At 42.9% G+C, this 24,244-nt stretch overlaps 2 protein-coding genes across 3 annotated transcripts in view; both read left to right on the top strand.

Moving 5' to 3' along the window:
* The window catches only part of TMPRSS7 (transmembrane serine protease 7), a 33,149-nt gene extending 29,150 nt beyond the window's left edge, over positions 1-3,999 (top strand). For both annotated transcript variants that reach the window (XM_055086638.1, XM_055086635.1), the window contains 2 exons: positions 1,555-1,691; positions 3,484-3,999. In XM_055086638.1, coding sequence (XP_054942613.1) covers positions 1,555-1,691; positions 3,484-3,654 — 308 coding nt within the window. In that variant the 3' untranslated portion in view covers positions 3,655-3,999. The remainder of the gene's footprint in view (positions 1-1,554; positions 1,692-3,483) is intronic.
* A 5,823-nt stretch (positions 4,000-9,822) lies between these two features.
* C1H3orf52 (chromosome 1 C3orf52 homolog) overlaps positions 9,823-24,244 on the top strand; it is a 29,410-nt gene continuing 14,988 nt past the window's right edge. The window contains exons 1-2 of the mRNA XM_007104010.3: positions 9,823-10,008; positions 16,100-16,229. Coding sequence (XP_007104072.1) covers positions 9,871-10,008; positions 16,100-16,229 — 268 coding nt within the window. The 5' untranslated portion in view covers positions 9,823-9,870. The remainder of the gene's footprint in view (positions 10,009-16,099; positions 16,230-24,244) is intronic.

Below are 24,244 nucleotides of genomic sequence, written 5' to 3'. Positions count from 1 at the left end.
GCAGGACCCACTTCTTAAGGGAAGGTCTCTGAGCAAGGCAGGACTGGATAGATAGTATGGGCCCTTTGCAAACGCAGAGGGGTTTGCTAGTTCCCTTTCATCCAAAAAAATTGACTAATTTTCATAAAGAAGAGAAGGATACTCTGTCACACACACACACACCTTCCTGTGTCAACTCATAGACAGTTGTCTGGAGGATGATGCGAGTATGTCCTTCACAAGGGCAACTAACTGGCCAAGTGAATGAGAGTGAGGGCTGGAATCCAGCCTGCCCTCAGCTTCCCAGACTGCAGATTCAGGCATAGGGGGTTAAATCAGCCTAGAATTGATCCACCCAGAGGGGATGCCTTTTTACAATTCTTCCACCCAGAGGGGCCATCTTTTTTCATATGCACAAAGGTCAGACTTTATGGTAGGGAAGTCCCTACATCTGTCCTGCCAAGTTTTTATGGCCTAGGATTCTAAATATAAGGAGAAGAATCCAAAGGTTTTTTTGTTTCTTGGGGTTTTTTTTTGCGGTACTCGGGCTTCTCACTGTTGTGGCCTCCCCCGTTGCGGAGCACAGGCTCGGGACGCGCAGGCTCAGCGGCCATGGCTCACGGGCCCAGCCGCTCCGCGGCATGTGGGATCTTCCCGGACCGGGGCACGAACCCGCGTCCCCTGCATCAGCAGAAGGACTCTCGACCACTGTGCCACCAGGGAAGCCCGGTAGAATCCAAAGTTTTAATCCAAAGGTTAGAGCTAATGCTTTCCCTTGATCTCCCAGTCATCTTGGATTCCCTTGCAGTCATTTCCAAGGGCTTAGGACAGATACATTTTCTGTTAAGTCTTGAACCTTATCTTGGCCTTGCTTTGATACTCTCTAAAGATTCACTATGGGCAGCTTCTCCAGTGCTAACTGCCTACATTTAGTTATTGAAATCATGAAATTCACCACCTGTTTGGCCCTGCTGAGGGAAGGCAGATCACTGCTCGAACACCTATAACCTATCAGGACTGTGCTCAGGACTTTAATTACATCATCATATATCACACGAGGAAAGAGTCTATTCAACCACCATATCATGGGACATTTTCTTTACAAGCATGAGGGTGTGAGTGTTTATTTTTCTGAATCATTTTAGCCACAGAGGTTAGAAAAGGAAGTGAAAGGGCTATATCCACAGTGTTATGTTTTTATGGTTCCTAGGATACTCCCATATGTCAGTTATCATGCTCCACTTAAGGGGCCTTCCTGACCAGTGAGTATTGGTAAAAACGGTTGCTGATTCACAGTCCTGAAGGCAGGAGGTACTTGGTGAGGGAGTATGGCACAGTAGCTCAGATGGTCGAGTCAGACCTTGGGTCTGAATCCTGCTCTGTTACTCGCTATTCTTGTGCCACTGGTTAAGTCCTTTATCCTCTTAAGCCTCCATTTCTTCATCAGAAAAATGGTTATCATAATAGAATTTACGTAAAAAAAATTGTTATGAGGGTAAAAGGAGAAAATGAGTAAATTGTCTAATAAAGTAAATGTAATCATTACTGTGATTTCTACTTCTATGTGTTTTCCAGATAATAAAGGTTCCCCTGTTTTGCAGCAAGCAGAGGTAGAGCTCATTGACCAAACCCTCTGTGTTTCCACCTATGGGATCATCACTTCGAGGATGCTCTGTGCGGGCGTCCTGTCAGGCAAGAAAGATGCTTGTAGGGTAAGTAATCTTACGTTTCCCTTGCCTAACATGTTGTACTTTCCATAAATGCTTTCATGTTTAATCTATACAACACTGGGCAATAACTCGGGCAGGGGCCTACCTTCATTCATATATTAATTATAATCCAATTGTCTGAGATCAGGAAAAGATGATTAAATAGTAATCGGATCTGTAAAACTCATTTTCAGGTCGCCATGTATTTTCCTCCAACAATTAGGGAATGAAGTCAGCATTTATCATTCTGCCATGATTTTCTTATAACCAAAAACTAAAAAACAAAGCAGAACGCACACACGCAGTGTTTTAGGATCACGACCTATTTCTTAGCAGTGGCCATGTACCTTCTAAAGAAACAGTGTTTTATTTACTTACTCCTTTAACGCATAGGCTGGGGGAAAGGAAAGAGGAGCGGGAGAGGTGACAGGGACGCTCATTTTTATGCCTCTGGATAGGCCTCCTGACAGTGGTGAAGTTGAAGGTCACCTTTAGGGGGACATTTCCGTGAGCCTCAGATTCCAATGTATGCAGATATCTATTTGATTGCCAAAAAGTGAACAGATGATTTAGAGAATGAGGAGGGCAGGGGAGCTGTTCCCGCATCTTTACATAACCTTAAAAATCATCTTATTATAATACTGTAGTGACTTCTATCTTCTAAGCTCCTATTTTGTGGCAAGCACTGTACTAGGTCCTTTACATAAATTCATTCAAATTATTCTTTCATCCCCATTTTATAGAAGAGGAAACTGGGGCACAGAGAGCCTAAGTAAATTACCCAAGGTCACACAGCTAGTTGAGCTGGGATTTGAACCCTTACTTCTGTAATGCTAAAGCTACTATATTTTGGGTGCTTCCTGCAGCTAGTCGGTTATATAGTCCTGTTCCTCGCAGCCATCAGGGTTTAGAGGTTAAATTAGACTTTGTAGAGTTGGTGTGGCAACAGTTAAAATAAAAAGATCCCAGTCTCCTACTAGTTAGAATTCACCTAATCAGGTTTAGAATTGTAGGGGTGGCATCCAGGGACACATTCGGAATGCTTTTTTTATCTTTGCCTCTGAGTAAGGTGTAGCTTCAGGTATGCTCCAAAATAAGAAAATAAAAATCCAGATATTATACTTTAAATAATGAGCACTGTAGGAATTCTGTTTAAACATGGAATTATTTCAGCCTTTGCTTTTGGAGGTAAGATGTCAGAAAGGACTCTCAAGTGAGGGTGATTTCTCTGTGATAACTATCAGCCAGTGATCCTTGGGTTTTCATAATTGGACCTGGCCAACTAAACAGGGTCTCCTTTTCTTTCTTCCTCAGGGCCATGAGCCAACACTAAAGTTGCATGGCCCAGAGGTAGAAGTCAACCTACCTTCCAAGATAACCATGCCTCAAAAGGTTATTGTGAGGATTAAATGACCCAAAACAGTGCTTAGCACATACCAGCACTAAATAAATGTTAGCTATTATTATTATTGTCATTATTATTACTATTGAGGTTTGTTATTTTTTTGGAGGTATGTGAGAATTGTTTCCTCTGCAAGAATCTTTTAATGTCACTCTTGGCCTAAAGAATCTAGTTTCTTATGATGAATGCACCTTTTTGATTATAGGAAAAATAATTCTAAAATGACATTAGAAGTTTCACATTATTTCTTGTTACTTCCCCAGACTGCATAGTAGTTAGCCAAGCAAAAACCTGTCAGAGTAGAAGTTTGCTCACAATTCATTAGACACCTTAATGCAAAATTGATGATCATGGGACAAATGTGCTTTTTACTTACAGTATCTTCTTGTTTAGGGAGATTCGGGTGGACCTTTGTCCTGTCGAAGAAAAAGTGATGGAAAATGGATTTTGACTGGCATTGTTAGCTGGGGACATGGATGTGGAAGACCAAACTTTCCTGGTGTTTATACAAGGGTGTCAAACTTTGTTCCCTGGATTCATAAATATGTCCCTTCTCTTTTGTAATTGTGCAAGTTTGATTTTTGACTGTGTTTTATGTGATAGATTCTTTAAAAAAGAATGCAGTAATTATCAGTAAAATGAGATAATTTTTTTTTCTGGAACTCTCAGACTGCATACATTTGGTATTGAAAGACAGAAAGATTAATATGTATTTTATTCCCTGAAAAATTGCCTCAAGGATAGAGCTGTATTCATTCTTAAGCATCAAAGGGCCATTGATTCAGGAATGGAAGAAAACTAAAGTAATGTCATGAACAAAACCTCTAAAATAAGATAAAAAGTGGGTGAGATGCTCAAGAATCCATACCTTACTTTATGTTCCTATTCAAGGGCAGATATTTATAAGGATCCAGGCAAAACTGATTTATTGAAATAAGTTCCATTAAAAAAACCATGCCAGATCTTCAGTGTTCTAATGAAATTAAATGCATAAAAATGACTCCTTCACAAATGCAAATAAAGCTAAACTCAGTTATTGACAGAGGAAGTACCTATATTGTTATTTTCCAATCCAATTTGTCTAACCATATCACAGGACTTTTCTTCAGCTGTAACATGGTAATATTGTGTACAGAGAAACCATCAAACAACTAACAAAACTTATTTGTCAATTACTAATTAGTAATCTTCACTAAAACTATAGAATGAAGTATTGTGGTAGTTGGATTGAAAGCACTTACAGGGGATTTAAGAAAATTGTGGCAATGCTGGTCAGCAGTTGAAAGACAAAGGAATTTTTGGATGACTGTTTTGAAATGAAAATTTTCAGAATATTACCATCTGACTTCTGATTCTTTTATAAAACTCCAATGGCCAAAATTTTCTTTTATTATCAGAGCCGTGTAATACCTAGCATAGTTGTAAACCTATAGTACATGCTCAATACATCATAGTTATTGATTTATTTTGTTTTGATTTAGAGTGTTTCACACATAATCTCAGAATAAACTTTTCATTAGTAGAGGCTGTACTTAACAATATCACCAAGTAGGTAAAAACAGCAGAAAGGAGAAGAATGATATTATTGTTTTCCTTGGGACAAAGTCAAAGAAAGTAATAGCAATGCTATTTTTAAGTAGGGTCCAAAATAATGAAACTGGATTTCATAGGACCTCGGAAAATCTTAACGTAACAGCAAAAGAAGAGAGAGTAGAAGGTGTCATAACCCAGATCAGAGAGTAAGACTGAAACCTGGGTATGATTTCCCTGAGATAGTGAATGTTTTCCATTTCACCAAACATATTTTGATTTGCTAAAAGACTGTTTCCTTCAGATAAAGGAAAAATGTTTTAATGATACACCTCTGAATAGGTCCCTGAGGATTCAGTAAACTGGCTGTGGCATAGTGCAATTCAGAGGGCCAAGTGTTCTCCTTAATCCACAAAGGGAGATTTACCTACTGAACCCATGGCATAGAAGAAAAAATTAGGCTGACAGTTCTTAAAACCTAGGTTTATTTTGCCCGATATTGCTGTGACCTAGGTACACGGTGAATTGTACTTTTTACTTATGGTGATTTCTGAGGAGGTTTGCTATTCAACAAAATACTTCACAAGTTTGCATACATTTGTGATCTCAGTTAGGAGATGGAGGATGGCTAGCATGATCTATCAGATTCATCAGAGGGAGTTTTCAAACCATGCATACATGCTACCATTCTTAGCACTTGCTGGTGCTAATGTGAGTGTACCATGTTCCTCATCAGTGCAGACATGGGGAAAAGGTTGAGAAACACCAGTTTAACTTACTTGGCTACTTCATGCCAAGATGCCTTTAGAACCTGAATGATGTAGGAATATCGACTTTATTTTTGCAAAGGTGTGAGAAGAGGCAAATTCCAAGACTGGTTTAGTTAACAGAGTGGAATGGTCTCCAAAAACAAAGACAGGAGCATTTTCATGTGCTAGACTATTGGGGAGAATTTGTAGGGACTCACCCTTCACAGTGCCTGGAAAACTTCAAAATGAAATACCACAAGCCAACCAACTATTTCTCATTTGTTTTCTGCTTGATTATCCTGAGTGGCTGATCCAATTGCTCTAATTGCTGATGTTCAGCATAGTACTGCTTGCCATCTGTCAACATATGGGTACAAAATGTGGTGTTTTGAAGAGGCATAGATCTATTTGAAGATAATGAGATGCTTTGGTGACCTCACTTTAATGATGTGACTTTATTTTTTGTTTTAAATGATAACCATTTAGGAAATTATTTGCTCTTTAAGGAGATGAAGAAAGAAGAGCAAGTACTATGACAAGAAAAGCAAAACTGAAAATCTTATACTGGTCAGCAAGTCTTGGCAAGAAGTATGTTTGAATTTTTTAATGTTATTTACATTTGACCCCCTTAAAGTACTTGAGTCAATAATAATTTTTAGATTATATTAAAAAGAACTATTTGTGCAAGAACAGTATACTTTAAAAAAGCACATTTAAAGAACAATTTATGAAAGAACAATATCCTTTAAAAAGCTACCCCTATAGAAGTCAGTTTTGAAGAAAATGCAAAAAGAAATCTAGATAGAATTTGATTCCTCATTCACAAATCCTAAACTTCAACAAGAATTATTTAATCTAAACCTGGTTCTACCTCCAGGGAAAAACACTTCTTTCTAACTCATCTGAATCTTCAGTTTAGAGTCAGACTGGCAGGATAAAAAAAGTCCTCAAGTAGAAGTTGGTACATTCACCTACATTCTAGGTCAGCTCTCTGGAGATGAAGAAATTTGCAGTTATCAGAAATCAGGAACAGGTTGCAAGTAAGAATTTAAGTAGTTCAGGCAATATGGGGAGGTGTGAGCAAGTGTCAGCACTCCAGGGAATGTGACAAGACAGGAACACAAATCAATATCAAAAGAAAGTATATTGAATCAAAGGTTATTGCTGGGTGCAAAGAGTCTGGAGTAGGTGGGTATTAGTTACAGAGATACTCATAGTTATGGAAAGGAAAGGAATATTTACTGCGATTCTGCTTTTGCCAGGCACAGGAATAAATGCTTTACTTTAATTACCTCATTTAATCCTCCTAACTCTACTGGGTAGGAATCATTTTATAAAGCAGAAAGAAGCTCATAGACTTTAAACAACTTGCCTAAGAACACACAGATAGTGAGGGTCTAAATTTGATCCTAACTCTTCTTGTCTTCAAAACCTATACTACCATAGGGATGTCAACAGTGTGCAAGGGCTAGTCTTATGGAATTCTGGAAATGCATTCGAGTCTAGATAAGAGAATAAATAAACCTCGCCTCGTGGTACTCAGAAGGCATTGAGACATGTGGTGTAGAATATGCTTGTGACAGGAAACAGTAGGTTTCCGGTTCTCTGGGAGAGTGAAGGAGATTTTAGACATCTGTTCATGGAGAAAACAGGCTTGGAAGATAGCTACAATCCATCCTACACAACAGAGGGAATCTTCCACTGAGAATGAGCTCCTGCAGTCAAATGAGGAAATTATGGGAAAGGTGGTCTGGGGCTGGGTAAGGATAGGAGTCAGGGTTAGAGAGGTTTTAATGGTTCTAGTCAGGGTCTAAGGCCCTGGGTCTAGCAAGCTGTCATTACTGAGAATATTCAAGTTAATCAACATTTACAGAGGGCACTGTGCTGGATACAGAGCGGAGTACTGGGAACATAGATACCTCGAGGAGATTAAACAAATGGTGGAGGCAGACAAGGGAAAAAAATTCCTGCTCATATTCCATTTTAGCCATTCTGGCCTCTTTACTGATTCTCAGACAGTAAAAGTCAGACAGGCTCCAGTCTCAGGTCCTTTGTCCTGGAGTTCCTTCTTCTTTCAGAAATCTGCAGAGCTAATTTCTTGCCATCTTCAACTCTTTGCTCATATTTCACTTTCCTGATGAGGCCTAAGTTGGTCACCTTATTTATAATCGCAACTCCCAACTGCACCGCTCAGCTCTCCAACCTCCCATACTCTTCTTTATCATTTTTTTTCCCCATAGCATGCACCACCTCCTAATATTCTGAAAACATTATTTAAGTTTGCTCCCCCTTAATAAATATTAGTTTCACAATGGCAGTGATTGTGTTTTATTGAGCTATCTCTTCAGATACATCTCAAGCACCAAGAAGAATGCCTGACACATAGCAAGCATTCAGTACTACTTGTTGAATTAAATTAGACTGAATATGTGACATGATTAGCACAGGAACAATGTGTATTGGTAGCAGAGAAGAGTGTGGATAACTTTTGGTGGAGGAAGGGAATCAGAGAAGGTTTATTGGGAAAAGTGTGTTTCAGCTTGGATCTAAAGATGAAGGGGAGCTGTCCATACAGAAAGTGGGCTGGAGTGGAAGGAAAAACATTTCAAGTAGAGGGAGCATCGTATACAGAGATGTGGGGAGTGGCAACAGCATGGGAGAGGGAAGGGCCAGCCAGGAAGAGGAATCTGGTCAGACCAGAGGAGTCTACTGACTACTGAATGTCTGAGAAGGAAGACTAGAAGTTAGTTATTGCAGGGAAAGGTATACATGCAGGTTCCTCTCTCTTTTCACCTCTGATTCATTCTCTGCTCTTTGCCTGGGAGGCTGACCCCCAACCTCCATCACCAGTTTCCAATGGGAGTTAACGGGCAAAACCCTGGCAGATGGAGAGAAAGATCAGAGCATTTTTCCTCTCTGCTGGATCGTAGTCCTGGCAGTGGCTGCAAATTTTTGGGACTACAGATCCTATCAAGAGGGCCCAACTGATGGTTCTAGTTTTTAACCAAGCCCTAGTCCCTTTAAGCCTCAGGGTATGGAGGGCTTTCTGCTGTTGCTAGTGTTTGGGTGCCTTGGTGCCCCTTCTTGGTTCCCTTAACCCTTGCTCCTTCATTAGAAAGCCTCTTAGAAAATCCCAGCTGAGAATGCAGACTGAGTCCTGCATTTTAGGGCAGAGAAAGCAGAAGTCAGTGCCGGCCAGCAGCTGAGTGGCTGCAGTTAGCACAACCCCATCCAGCAGGCAGGTGGAGTCCAGAGTGCAGATGAACTGGCAGCAGGCAAGAGACAACTAGAGACCCGATATCTAGGCAGTGTCTGAACAGTAGGCATCGAGGGTGCTGGATTTTTGGACCCAAGTCAACATCTTCTGAAATGGAGCTGATGTATATGTGCCTGGTCCATGCCTCAAACTCATCTCAATATGTATGTTTGTTGGGGGCAGGGACGAGAAGTAGGGAAGCAAGCCAGCCCGGAGCAGAAGCTTGAGAGAATCAGCACACCGTGCAGAGCAAACATCATTTCAGGCTCTCAAGACCAGACGTTCTGAACTATGGACTGTGGATTGTGAGTGGGTGCATATACTTTTTCCTCAGGTTGTGTGTGTGTGTGTGTGTGTGTGTGTGTGTGTGTGTGTGTGTGGTGGTGGTGGTGATGGTGGGGTATCTGTGACTCCTCTTCCCAAAGGTAGATAATAGACAACGTTTATGAATGTTTGCTATATGTCTGAGTGCTTTGCTGACATCATCTCTTTTAATCGGGCAACAACTCCCTTAGGGGGGTACTAACATTATGGCAACTTTCCAGATGAGGAAACTGGGCACAGAAAGATGAAAGTCCAAGGTCTCGCCGTTAGGAGCCCTGTGAGAGGGGATTAATCCGGGCAGCCTGGTTCCTGAGCCTGCTGTTCCCTCCACCACTCATTACGCTGTGTCTTTGCCTGACTCTGGACTCGTAAGAGGAAGGAATGTATTCGTATTATGCACCTTCCTTGGCTCAGAACCTCGCACGACGCCTGGCACGCAGGAGATAGTTATATGTTCATAGTTATATGTGGATTAAATGAATGAAATTTTGCTAGGCAGCGAAAACTGGGGCAAGCCCTTGCAACAGACAGCTCCTCGAGGAGGGTGGAATGTCCATCCATGCCACAGCCTGACGCCCAATCAGGCCCTCCGCTCAGCTTCTGCTTTGTATCTGTACAAATAGCAAAAGGCAGAGCAGGCAGCGCCCTGAACAAACCAGAAAAACAGCCCTCTTCCGCTGTGTTCCTGAGCTCACAGCAGGCCAAGGCTGCTGCACCTGGCGGGAGCTACGGACGCTTCCCAAGCGTCAAAGCCCGCCTCCAGCCACCCCGCCGCCGCCCCACCAGGCCCCGCCCACCGCCCGAGGGCTCCCCGCCCCGCCCACCGGGGGCGTAGGGCGAGCCACGCGCGAGGCCACTTTGCACCCTCGGGTGTATGCGTCCTGCTTCCTGGCGGGCTGTTTAATCCTCCTCTGCCCGTCCATGGAGGGGGCCAGGGCCCCATCGCCAGGAGATGAGCTGGAGCTCTCGGTGATCCAGGGGCAGCCAGACGAGCAGACGCCTCTCAATGGAGCCGTCCAGGGCATCTTTGCTCCAGAGGAGGAGCCCTGCCCAGTTCAGGTAATGTCGTCTTTGCTCTGGCGGCGTTATCCGACGGGCTCTGAGCCAGGCTGCCGGCCAGGACCCGGGCCTGGCACCGCACAGTTTCCGGTTTCCAGCCAGCTCTCTGGGCTCAGCAGACCCCAAGCGCCGGTGGTGCGCGCTGGAATATTCTGAATGGAGCGGACACAACAATGCCCTCCACCCTGAGCCTGCCCGAGGGCCCTCAGATCCCTCCGGCTCCAAGGAACTTGAGGAATCTTATCCGGGAGGTGTGCGGCTCCTCTCTTCAGAGAGAGAATCCCCAGAGGTAGAGGTGGTTTTAAAAAGTTCTTTAACTTTTAATTTGGTTTTTCTTTTTCCAGTAGGGAGAACCAGCGATAACTGGTGTCTCCTTTTCTTGAGAATTCTTTGCCTTCCTTTCCTATACTGACTTGCTACTTGCCCTCACCCTCCACCCTCCCCCAGCCTTCACCCACCGCCCGCCATCCCCCATCCCGGCTCGTCATCCCCTGGGTCTACACTTTCTGTCTTCTCTCAGTCTGGCCATTTGATTTCACAGGAAGCGATGTAGGGCAGAAGGGAGAAAAGAGCAGGTAGGCCTGGGGGGTGAACTTGCCCTGCTCAATTAAGGGAAATAATTTCCAAGTTCTTGTCTCAAAGAACAAGACTATGCCTCATTTGCTTTGGCCGCATCTCATTTCTAAGTAAGTCCCTGGTGATGTTTAGGCTGAACTCTTCTGATTCAGCTCTAACAGGGGCAGGAAAATTATTCATTCTGATCAAATGCTTGTAACACAGCAGAGACTTTGAATTCTACCTTCTGATTAACCTTCTAACTGGCTTGATGTTTACCTGGTATATGGAACTCCGCATATATACACATATGGTTCCAACCTGATTTTTCTAGGGCCCTCTCCTCTACTGCCATCCCTTTGGCAGCTCAACTGTTGATTTCGGGGATAAGCAGGAAATTCAGAAGTTGAAAGCATTGCTTTTGCTTCCTCCTTGATTCCTAGTAATACTGTAAAGTCTGCTTTTATAGGTACCCTGGAGAGTAATTTGGTACCTTATATTTGAATGAAAGATGAATACCAATGAAAAATGAAAGTTGGAGGATGATGATCTGATCTCTGTGCAAGTGGCTGCAACTGTGGTCTTGCTGTATGGATCCTCCAAGGCAATGTCTAGGAATGGGAATTGGGAGTACTTGCCTCATGTCAGATAGACCCAGGACACCCCACGGACTCCATGGTTTGGGACTGAATCCAGAGATCTGAATTCTGGTGACAACTTCCCCATTAAAAGGTGTGTCCCAAGGCAAGGCACTAAGGCCTGTGTTTCCCCAGCTGTCAACTGGTGGTAATGTAATGTGGCCAACCAGTCTTCTTTGTGAGGCCTGGGAATGCATGTTGAATACAGTGGAGGGGTAGACCGTGCAGGACACATACAGGGTGTCAGTATTTTATTATCATTTAACCTACCTGGTAGAGATTGCTTTTTCATGTTTTAATTACTTCCTTGTTAGCCAGGTGTATACAGATATCTGAAACTTCCTTGTGAACTAGCTTTGTAGGAAATACAAAGCTGTGTAGGAAATAGGAAAGCTGTGTGAGGGACAGAATGGCGTGAAGATGAAGGATTACATCAGCACTTGGAGAACATTCTAGAAATGCTCGAAGAGGAAAAATTTTTTAAAAGAGGAAAAAAAAAATCCTCATCTAATGTGTTAATCATTCTCTTTGGTTCCATAGAATCAGTTGAAGTGTATTTTAAATTGAAAAGTCAACTAATGTAGCCACAAGCACAAGATCCAGACTCTTAAGACTTTTGTGTGTAGGTCTCTTTAAACTATATGTTAAGATTTCAAATTTTGAAATGTAGCATTAAGTCCATGTGTTTTTATTAAACATATGTTTTGTACCTATCATGTGCCAAACACTTCTACTACAGAAATGCATTTAATGAGCACAAGAAACTTCAGAGGAAGGGGGTGGCATTCTGATTTGACAGAAGAAGAAACTGAGTGAAGAACTTGAGACTCAGAGTAGTTACCAAAATACTCAAGTTCACCCAGTGCTGGCTCTGAGATTGAACTCAGGCTGTTTTTCAAACCTATGCTGCTTTTGTTGATTTATTTTATATGTCTATATATATGTACAAAATTTGAATACATAAATATAATTATATATAACTTATATTTATTTATGGATAATTGCCTGTTATATATTATTACTAATTTCTGTAAGTTATGGAATGTTGGTGAAATATGAGGAATTGAGTAGCGTATCTGGCAGGATGAGGGAGATGTGAGCAGATGGGTAGATGCGTGAGGAGCAGGAAACATTTTGGGGATCATTGGGAAGAAGACATACCATATCATGCGTATCTTCCTACTTGGAAGGGCTAATCTGGGAGGGTATTCAAAGGCAGTAGAAAGAACTTTCTGTTTCTTAATTTGGGTTTGGGCCTTGAGGGAAAAGGATAGTAAGCCATTGAACTTCACTTTGCCTGCCATCACTGTAAACATGGCAATATAGTTGGGTCAAAACTGGAAAAGGGGGCTTCCCTGGTGGCGCAGTGGTTGAGAGTCCGCCTGCCGATGCAGGGGACACGGCCATGGCCGCTGAGCCTGCGCGTCCGGAGCCTGTGCTCCGAAACGGGAGAGGCCACAACAGTGAGAGGCCCGCGTACCAAAAAAAAAAACAAAAAAACAAAAAAACTGGAAAAGGCATTAGGGATAATTGAGTAAGACTACTTTTCTTTTATGGCTCATTTCATGGACTCTGACCTCAGTTTTCAGGTAGAAGTCCCCAGAGGCATTTTAAGGGATGGCAGCATCATTTTAATAATAGCAATAATAATCCATGGGTAGTTTTGAGGCAGGCAATACATATATGAATGGGCTAGCTAAAAATTAGCCCATTGACATGTGTTGTTCAGAATTTAGGACAAGAATCAACTGGCTCTTTCGTGCTTGAGTCAACAAGTGGATTAAATCCCACAATGAAGATTGCAAAGTATAGATTTTACTGTGTGCTAAGAAAAATTTCCCCCATCTATATAATACCTTTTCCTAATTGAGCCAAAGAGAAGAGAAGCTTTTTGTATCCAAGAGATGTGTAGTCCTGCCATTGTTTCAGGACCTTATGTCATGTATTTGGACCTTATTTGAAGAGGGATGTGAATATATCTGGGGGAATAGTCAGACGAAAGTCACAGAAATTCTTGGGCCATATACTGCAATCATAGAGTGTAAGATGCAGTTTGCAAAAATCTTCAGAAGCCACTCTGGAGAAGAACCTGCCTATGGCCTCTCCTCATGACCTAGAATTTGGGCAAGAAATGCTAAAGAAGGCAGTGAAGGAGGCATTGTGTTTTCATGGCCCAGTGTGCATGGGTAGCATGCATCTGCTGGATCAGAGGCTCTCTCAAGGCAGGGTGGACTCTCCCGGGGGCACTTCGAAAAAATAGAATTCCTGTGTAGATTCTAGTGTGCAGACCGCTGAGGAGCACTGTACTCTGTTGATGGGTTGGGTGTGGCTGACAGACCATTTTACGATGACTTAAAATATGTGAAGATTAGTCATTCAAAGGATAGTGGTCTCTGCCTTTGGGCTGACGGCAGGAGAAGGGGGCCAGCCTGTAGGATGGCAGTGATGGGCTGTTCGGGAAGAGGCATTTCCTACAGAGGAAGGCTATGTAATTCTGAGCTGAGTTTCCCCAGGGAGTCAGAATATTGGTCTCCTCACACCACCAGCGTCCTAGTTTGTGGTCTCTAAGGGATAGCATAGGTGAAGGCACAAAGGGCCAAAGAGGTGCATTGACCCTCATTCATGGGCTCATTTGAGACTCCAGACCATTTCATTTTGCACTAATCTTTATGGTTCCTGCTGTGTCTTGTACAAGGACTGAAAATGGCATGTGTCTCAGGAGCTCTGTAAATAGGAAGATATGTTTCTGTCCCCTGAGAAGTTCAAGGCTTCTTGTACTGGGACTCCTCTTTCTTGTGTGCCTTGTTGAGCCTCTAGCTTTGGTGACCTTGGAGCAATGCTCAGTCTGTGGGTAGGGGTGGGCGGTGGTGCCATCCCTGGACTCCACACCCACTTACCTCAAGAGGGTTTCCCCTCTGTCCAGATATTGAAGGGGCCTTTACTGCACCCCTCATACCCCACCCGAAGGGCCAGTGCATGCAGGGGCTCCAAAGTGTGACCTCTACTCTAGAACTTCTCAAAGTGCATTCTCAAAATTTTGGGCGCCCACTATAACTAAGCAACACACATTTATTAAGTGCCTGTTGCTTGTGTGAGGCAGAGGTATGGGATATAAGAGTGGGGAATTTTAAGAGCCACCCTTCCTTCTATGTGGTTTCACTTTCCCTAGGAAGATACGGCCAGTATCTGTTTATATTGGGACCTGAAACCAGACAAGGCAGGCAGTGGCAGCGGCAGATGAGCTGTGTGTACTGGGAGATCTCTCCACGGGTGGGCTGGTAGGGAGGCCTCCACGAAAGGAGAGATTTGACCAGGTTCCTGAAGAGCAGGGAGGCTCCAGGCCAGGGGTCCACCTCTCGTAAAGCAGCTGATTTACCTTGGGAAGTCTACATTGACAAACTGGGGCTGCTCCCACCTTCCCTGCAATCTGATCCCCTGGGTCCAGGTAGGGCCTAGGTGTTTGTTGTTTAAATTCCCCTTCGCGTGATTCTGATATGCAGGCTTGGACACTCTCACTGAGAAAGATTAAACTGTAGTCCTTACGTGGACAGTTTCCTTTTCTGATGGCTGCCACTAAAATCATGACGGGAGAGAAAGTTAACAAGGCACGGATTCAGGAAGTGCCTGCTGCCTCTTGGTGAGGCAGGTGAATACTCCATGTAACCACTGGCTCCTGTTTGTGGAGAGCCAGTGTCAAGTGCGCTCAGGGGTTCCGAAGTGTGACCTCCACTCTACCCTTGTTTAGCGAGTGCTTCATGTGCGTGATCTCTAGTTTTTATAACAGCTCCGTGAGCTAGATTTATTACTTATGTGTTTTACAGGTGAGGACCTTGGGGCTGGTGAGTTTCAGTAAGGAGTTTGCTGATAGTCACCCTGCCTTTAAGTGGTATAACTGGGATTGGGATCCTGATACAGAAACACATTTTTTCCCCATCATATTCCATTGTTTCCCACGGTCTCCATGTAGGAAGTAGGAGGAGAGGAATGGGACCTTTTAGGGGCAGGTGGCAGTACTGAGAGTGGAGGTGGCCGGGCGCACTCATAACCTGGAGCCCCACACAGTGCCTGGGGGACTCTGTAGACCAATGGGAGAGCGAGTGAGTGGGGCAGTGTCACGCAGCAGGGATTAGTCCTGGCTAATCTCTCCCAACTGCATCTTTGAAATGGGTTAATAGTTCCCTTGCAGGGCTGTTCAGATGAAGTGAAACGGTGTTGGTGTTCAGTAGACCAGAGTGGTTGAAATTATTCACTTTAACCCCACCTTCTGCCTCACTACACACATTGCAGCTTATTTTCTGGTATCTCTCCCATCCTTATCCTCCCTTTCATTCCCTTTCCAGGCCCTTATTACATAGAGTCTGGCCCCCAGCAGAAGGTTCTTAGCTTTTTCTTGGTCTAAACTATACATCATTCTCTTAATCTTCTACTCAGCTTTTGTGTGCCAAAAACCTTCAATGAGTTCCCAGTACACGCCAATTTAAGTCCAAACTGCTCTGGCAGCATTCAAGACCCTCTCAGATATGCTTCAACCTTTCACTGCCTCTAATCTTAACTCTCATTACTTGCCTCTGAAACCCACATTCCTATCAGATGCATCTCTTGGCCGATTTCATTATGAGTCGACACGGAGGATATTCTTTCCTGGGTTTGGAATGCCTTTCTCTGTCCATCCTTCAAAATCCTGCCTGTCCTTCCCACCTCAGAGTCCCCACAGCATTTTCTTGCTAACTTCTTTGTGAGGTTCCATTCTGTCCTTTTGTAAACTTGACTCAGTAGGGTGGAGCCCCTTGAGGTCAGGATCCTGCTGCCTTCATTTCTGTGTCACTGGCCCATAGTGAGTATGAAAAAAGGTCTGTTGAAACCAAATGACTGCCTCTAAGTCTCCCTCTGATTTCCAGGCTGACAAGGAAAGCCCTTGGAACTCCTGTAATAAGAACTTGGTTGGAAAGTGCAAACTGTGGATGGTCCTCGCCTCTGTTTTCCTAGGTTTCGTTATAGTCATCATCATAAGCTTATGTCTGACTGGAGGTAAGAGGATGTAAACATGACTAAATTGATGCATTTTGAGAACTCATGTAATGCTTATGACTTAAACGCTGAAATCAAAGACGTACTCACTGCTACTTCATCGTTTATAATATGAATTTAAAACTGGTTTGCGAAAGGTTGTACAGATGGGAGATATACATCATTTTTGCTTTTCTTTTTTATTTTCTTTTTTGTTTGTTTTATAAACTCTGGAAAAAGTATGGGGGTCATTGTTTTACTTTAAACTCTACCCATTGTATGTTGAAGATTTCTTAAATTTTTAATTTCCATAAACACTACTTTTTTTTTTTTTTTTTGTGGTGGTTGGTTTTTTTTTTTTTTTTTTTTTTTTTGCGGTATGCGGGCCTCCCTCTGCTGCGGCCCCTCCCGCCGCGGAGCACAGGCTCCGGACGCGCAGGCCCAGCGGCCATGGCTCACGGGCCCAGCCGCTCCGCGGCATGTGGGATCCTCCCGGACCGGGGCGCGAACCCGGTTCCCCTGCATCGGCAGGCGGACGCGCAACCACTGCGCCACCAGGGAAGCCCAACACTACGTTTTATTGTATCTTACCCATGTGTGTTTGAAAAGTTTTAAAAATAATTTGTTTAGTAAAGATAATTATTGTAAAAAGGTAATTATTGTATAACGATAACTTTATCTTATATACCTAGTACATTATTGTAATGGTAAAATGATGCATAATGTATTTGGAAGCATTTAAAAAACTTTATAGAACCATCTATCTGTAAGCTGTCATTATTTTAACTTATTTTAGAAATCACTGTTATATTTGTGTTGTATGTGGTACAAAACCAAAACTCACATGGCGCTAAATATATATTTTACATGCATTATCTCATTTTATTTTTTATTATGAATATGAACATAGTACATGTTCAGTTACCCATAAAGCCCATCTACATTATTAATATTTTGTTATATTTTTCTCTAGTCTTTTTCTTACTTGCATTTAAAAAATAATTTGCCATCAGATTGTTTTTTATCATCCAGTGGCTTACCTTCAGGATTTTAATGTTACATTGAGATCATTTTGCCAATTCATTAAAAATTATTTGTGAACATTTTTTTTTATGACTGCATGATGTACTCTTCCACATCTTTTTAAAACCTTTTAGGTAGTTGCTAATTTTTTTATGATTATCAGTATTAAGGTTTTTATGATGCATAACTATACGCCCCCCCAGTGGACAATATTTCAGTTTCAAAATAGGAAAGAAGAAAAGTGCTTTCATTTCTATGTGTGGATGATTGTAGGGTACAGGGGTGTGAGGGGGGCTCTTCTGGAACTGGGATACTTGTGAGGGTGATCCGGTCACCACAAGATAGGGGTTGAGCTGGACTCTCCATAGCAAACCAAGTTACAGGATGAGAGCAAGAATGGCAGCCCCTGAGTTTCTCCAGAGGGGGCCCTGGGAATTCTCCTAAGGAACTGCATTTGTCATTCACCTCCTGTTCCTCCTTGTCCCAGCCCTTTCATCTCCTGTCTCAAAGTTTTATAGTACCTGAAGAAATAGGAAAACTCTGATGAGGTGTGCCGACCTCTAGCGTGTGAGCTTCCCAGGCAGGCACCATCTTTGCTTAGTTACTTAAGGCAGTGTTGAGGTGGAATGGCTGTGCCTTTGAGGCCAGAGGCTGGTCCCGAGGTAGGGAGAAGTTGATAAGAGGTGCTGCCCCTCCTTCATCACACTGAGGACAATAGCTTTGGTATGAGGGTTGATACTCCCTCGTCATCTCTCACATGTGGATATTGAAACTGAAATTGAGTCACACAGCCTTGTCCTATCACAACCAGCCAGTGCTCTCCTAAAAGTTGGCTGAACCATCTGCTGGCATCTGGGGCCTATAACAAAGGATGATGCCACAGATTTGGTTGGTTTGATATTTAGGATTCTAAAGCTCAAGACCCAGGGATTTCCCTGGCAGTCCATTGGTTAAGACTCCATGCTTCCACTGCAGGGGGCACGGGTTCGATCCCTGTTTGGGGAACTAAGATCCTGCAAGCCGAGTGGCCAAAAAAAAAAAAAAAAAAAAAAAAAAGCTCAAGATCCAAGAGCTGTCTTCCATTTTCATTCTCAGAAAGTCATTTGACCTCTTCAAATCACGAAGAGCAACCTGCAGAAGAAGGGATTCCATTTCCCTCCACAGTTTCTCAGGCGGACGTGAGAGTTCACAGGATGGGATTCAGGGAAGAGTTTTTAACACTTGCGGTGCAAACTTTGTTTTCAATTTGGTTATAAAATTGTGTTTAAAATATGTTAATGCCGTAGAGAGATTTTCAAACTTTTACTTTTTTTAAATCAGGGAAATACTTTTATTTTACTTGGCATCTCAACTTTCAAGAATTTGGGCTTGTGGGGAGGGTCATAGTAGGCAGTGGCGGGTGTAATGGGTAAAAAGGAGCAGGGACAGGACTCCCTCCATCACAGTCCCAGCCTCACCCAGAGCAGCTCCGCGGGCACTTCTGGGATGACAGTCTGCAAAAATCAGCCATTGTCCAATTGTCAAGCCCCTTGATATGAATCGAGTATTGGTAGAACTTCTGGGCGCTGTGTAGAAAATAATGCTGTCTGGGAAAAGGGCGGGTGGGAGAGTCGAAGGCTGTGCATTCGTTAATGAATGTGGGAGGGGCGATATGTGGGTAGGGGAGAAAGAAATCCAGACTATTAGGTATATTGTACAGCACGGGGAATATGACCAGTATTTTACAATGACTGTAAATGGAGTATAACCTTTAAAAATTGTGAATCACTACATTGTACACCTGTAACTTATATAACATTGTACAGCAACTATACTTCAATTGAAAAAAAAAGAATGAATGTACATTCGTTAAGAAGTGATGCTGTCTGGTTCATTAAAAAGTGAAGTTTCTCAGGACCTACATTTGCCATTCCCCTCCTCCTTCCCTTTCTCCCAACTCCTTACTCTTCTGTCTCGGGGCTCTGTAGTCCCTAGACTGAGGCTCAGAGGTGGAGGTGATAATAAATGTGGAGCTGGAGTGGACCCAGAGGGGACACTAAATACATCCCAGTACGGAAAGATATCCAATTTGGGGAGGGGCCAATAGGGTACCCAGAATGAGGTGCCCACTGGGGAGCTGTAGCTTGTCACTGACATTGATAGGAATGGCCATGATGTGGTGATAATACAAGCAGACCAACCTGTGGTCAGGTTTATTATTATTAATTCTCTACAGACCGTGCACCCCTTCTTGCCTGCACCTGGAGTGGGCTATCCCCCGACTCTGCCCATGGTACGCCACTGAAGTGATGGCAAATTCAGGATCACGGCTCTGCTTAATGCGTTGAGCCTGGGCTGTGTCCACAGTATGGAGGAGAGGCTAGCACTCCACCAGGCTCACAAGAGACAATGAAACCTTCTTACAATGGACAATTTGGGGTTGGCGGAGGGGCGCGGGCAGAGCTCAGGGAATCCTTCCCATTAAATCTAGAGGCCTGGTTTTGTCCCAGCTCTTTAGGAAAAAAGTATTAATGGATTTTCTCTTTCTCCTTAAGGAATTATAAATTCCTTGGTGTGAAGGGTAAAGGAAAAAAAAAAAAGTTTTCCTCTCTCTCAAAGTCATTTCCTGTCTGGATAATTTGGAGAATCAGATAAGCATCCTCAAGGATTCTGCTTTCTTTACTAATTTGTCTGAACAGTGAGGGGAGAGACCCTAGGAATGCCTTAACTGGTGAAACCTTTGCTTGATTTGGGCAAAATATTTTAAACGTTACAGAAACCAAACTGTGACAAGTAGGTGGATGCTTAGAAATATGATTTAAAGGTGACCAGTTTTAACAGTCTAGGAACCCTTATGTGATGTCCCCCAGCTCTCTTACCATACGGGCTTTTCTATGAGTAGGGGAGGCTCTGGTACTGAGATGCAAGCAGGGACTTCCTACGTGATGCTGTATTGGATGGGTTTGTTTTGCCTTGAGTTGGGAATAAGAATCACATCTTATGCCATCACATGTTCCTGGCAGACAAGCAAGTTGCACAGGTTGCTCCCTGGTATAGGGTGACTCATGGGAAAATCCTAGGCAGACAGCAAGCCCAGTATCTTGAAGTTTCTTTGCATTTTCCTCCTGCTTCTCTTTCCCTCACATCTCATATGTTCTCCTGCCTTCCCAAGACTGACCTCTTCACCTGTGCTCTCCATAGAATCCTCTCCAGCTTCTTCTGACCCGTGGACGTTCAGATGGCGCCCTTTCTTTCTAAGCATCCTCTTGGGCCTTTTCAAATGTGCTCACATAGTCTCTCCTTCAGAGCAATCTTCCATCAGCATCTTGCTACTTCATTTATGTATTTCTCTCTCCCTCTTTTTTCACTGGCAAACTTCTAGAAAGAGAGGTCTGTATTTGGATCTTATCTCCTGCTCACTCCTAAACCACTGTATCCACTGGGCCCAAATTGTTCTTCCAAAGGTCAGCAGCAAGTGTGTGATCATAAAACCCAGTGGCCTTTCTCCCTTCCCCTGCCCTGTTTGCAGCCTTCAGCTCTGTCCACTGTATTGTACTCTTCCAGGCCTTCAGAACTCTGGACTTCAGGACTTTATCTCTGCCTTTGGCTCCGTGTTGTGATTGCAGGAAGCATGTCTTCAGCCTTCTCACTTTTCTCATTCTTCATTCTCTTCCTTGAGAAGCTCATTTAGTCCCAAGCCAGCAGCCATCCCCCTCGGAGGTGCCGCCTGGAACACTTTTCCTGAGTTTTAGTTATGCACTTTGCTGTAGTTCTCTACCTGGAAATAACTGTCATCATCTTTATCATTATCCGTGTGAAACTACTAGTCATGTGTATCCCCTTCTCCACTGAGCTCACCTTTTATAGTTTCATGGTGAGTCATGAGGCCAGGTTTATATCATCCAGTTGTGTAACTTTGGGCAAATTCTTCAACGCTCTTGGCCTCAGTTTCCACATTTGTAAAATATAAATGATTTCTGAATCTGTGTCTATAAATATACCTTGACCATCCTACTTACTAGCTCAACTGACTGACCTAAGCAAATTATGCATTTTTTTCTAAGCCTCGATGTCTTCATTTTAAAATAAAAACGTTAATATTTAATTAATAGGGTTGATTTGAGGATTACATGAGGTAAAAACTACAAGTGCATAGCAGGGTATCTGTGCATAATGCTTAATACAGCAGCTGTTATTCTTCCTGTTACCTAGGCTTGATACTTTGGAACATTTTTGATTTCTTCTTCTTTCCTATAGCTAGATAATGACCAGGTCTTATCAATCATTCCTTGGTAGTGTCTTGATAGAAACTTTCAACATTGACTACCTGCCTACTGCAAGGCTCTGTGCTGTATACTTTATATATGGTGGTTCTTATCTTTACCGTCACCTACAGTGTAGGCATTTCTGTTGAGGAAACTGCTTCAGAGATTTAAGTGACTTGCTCAAGTAACATGGCTAATGACTAACTGAGCTGGAATTCAAACTAAGTCTGGCTGCCTTTACAGCCAGCTCTCTTTCCACCATCCTGGTCTTTCTTCTCCCTCCCTTCCTTCCTTCCTCTTCCCACTGCTGTCAATCGAAATCTGTCTCTCCCATTCTTGTCCAGTGGCCTCTCTGCCTCCAATCTCCCCCAGTTCCATTTCATCCCATCTGTCACCAGCAGATTTACCCTCATATCCTTCCTGGGAGGCATTTAACAGCCTCCATTATCTCTCGAGGACAGCTGGCATTTAAGGCCTACCTCTCCAGCCTCATTTCTTATATTCCTGCCTAAGAGCTGTTTTTGTGTGCCTCCAGTGTCCTTTGTGTATGTACTACAATTTTTTAAAGACGTTTTCTCTACATGGAAATACTGACTAGGTTAAATCCCATTAAAAACATAAAAATTCTGCTGACTGGGTAAGCCTATTTTTTTTTGCTGTTGTTGTTATTTTAACAAGCACAACTATTTAGCCAGGTTGTGTACAGATTCATTCAGATAATACAAGTTAAGTATATGTCATTAGAGCTATTATTGGGGACCTCTTTTCGAACTTGGCATTTCTTTCTACCTTTTTTTTAAAAAAATTATCATTTATTTATTTATTTTGGTTGTGCTGGCTCCTTAGCTGTGGCACGCAGGCTCTTTATTTGCGGCAGGCAAGCTCCTTAGTTGCGGCATGCATGTGGGACCTAGTTCCCTGACGAGGGATCGAACCTGGTCCCCCTGCATTGGGAGCACAGAGCCTTAACCACTGGACTACTAGGGAAGTACTGAACTTGGCATTTCTTAATAAAAGGGATCCAAATTGGAAAAGAAGTAAAACTGTCACTGTTTGCAGATGACATGATACTATACATAGAAAATCTTAAAGACACTACCAGAAAACTACATCAGAAAACTACTAGAGCTAATCAATGAATTTGGTAAAGTAGCAGGATACAAAATTAATACACAGAAATCTCTTGCTTTCCTATACACTAACAATGAAAGATCAGAAAGAGAAATTAAGAAAACAATCTCATTTACCATCGCATCAAAAAGAATAAAATACCTAGGAATAACCTACCTAAGAAGGCAAAAGACCTGTACTATGAAACCTCTAAGACACTGATGAAAGAAATCAAGTAAGACACAAACAGATGGAAAGTTATACCGCGTTCTTGGATTGGAAGAATTAATATTGTCAAAATGACCATACTACCCAAGGCAATCTACAGATTCACTGCAATACCTATCAAATTACCAATGACATTTTTCACAGAACTAGAACAAAAAAATCTTAAAATTTGTATGGAAACACAAAAAACCCTGAATAGCTACAACAATCTTGGGAAAGAGAAACAGAGCTGGAGGAATCAGGCTCCCTGACTTCAGACTATACTTCAAAGCTACAGTCATCAAAACAGTATGGTACTGGCACAAAAACAGAGATGCAGATCAACAGAACAGGATAGAGAGCACAGAAGTAAACCCATGCACTCATGGTCAGTTAGTCTGTGGCAAAGGAGGCAAGAATATACAATGGAAAACCTGGCATTTCTTAGTGCCCTTGAGTTCAGCAGTTCTGTGACTCCTGTATCCATTCTCTGACATCCTTATTCCTTTCTGAGGCAATGATACCTACTCTGCAAATGTAGGTGGTGGGTGTAGAGCTCAAAGATATCCATTGCAGGGCTTCCCTGGTGGCGCAGTGGTTGAGAATCCGCCTGCCGATGCAGGGGACATGGGTTCGTGCCCCCGTCCGGGAAGATCCCACATGCCGTGGAGCGGCTGGGCCTGTGAGCCACGGCCACTGAGCCTGTGCGTCCAGAGCCTGTGCTCCGCAACAGGAGAGGCCACAACAGTGAGAGGCCCGCATACCACACACACACAAAAAGATACCCATTGCAGCAGCATTTATAAATTGGAAAGATAAAAACACTAAATGGTTTTAGAACATTAGTGCTGCCATTAAATAATCTTTGCAAGGAATTTTAAACACGTGGGGAATGGCTTTTGATATGTAAACAGCAACAAAAGTATCAAGACAGATAAGAAATTATGACAACAAACAACAAAAAGCAGTATACAAATTACCTTCTCATTAAGAGCTCAAATATATAATATAAAATATGGGGGGGACCTTTGGTTGAAAGAATTATTAATAATTTTGTTCTTGCTTTGCTACAATTTCCTATACTTTGCAAGTTTTCTGCTTTGAGGGCATAACTTTTATTCTCAGACAAAAATAACATGATGACTTACAACAAATAAGGATGCAGGGATAATTCCCTGTGTTGGGATCCCCAAGATCACCCCCAGATTCAGTGATTTGCTGGTAAGACTCATAGGACTCAGCATATAGTCATAAAGATGACTGATTTATTACAGCTAAAAGATATAAAGGAAAATATGGAGACAACCAGGTGCAAGCTTCCAAGCGTCTTTGCCCAGTGCAGTCACACAGAGTGCACTTAATTCCTCCAGCAATGAGTTGTGACAACATGTGTGAAATGTTGTCCACCAGGGAAGCTCATTCGATATTCAGTTTTTATTGGAGTTGGTCGCG

This window comes from Physeter macrocephalus, chromosome 1 (assembly GCF_002837175.3).
Source record: "Physeter macrocephalus isolate SW-GA chromosome 1, ASM283717v5, whole genome shotgun sequence".
Classification (NCBI taxonomy): domain Eukaryota; kingdom Metazoa; phylum Chordata; class Mammalia; order Artiodactyla; family Physeteridae; genus Physeter; species Physeter macrocephalus.
This window is presented reverse-complemented; position numbering and strand designations above follow the sequence as displayed.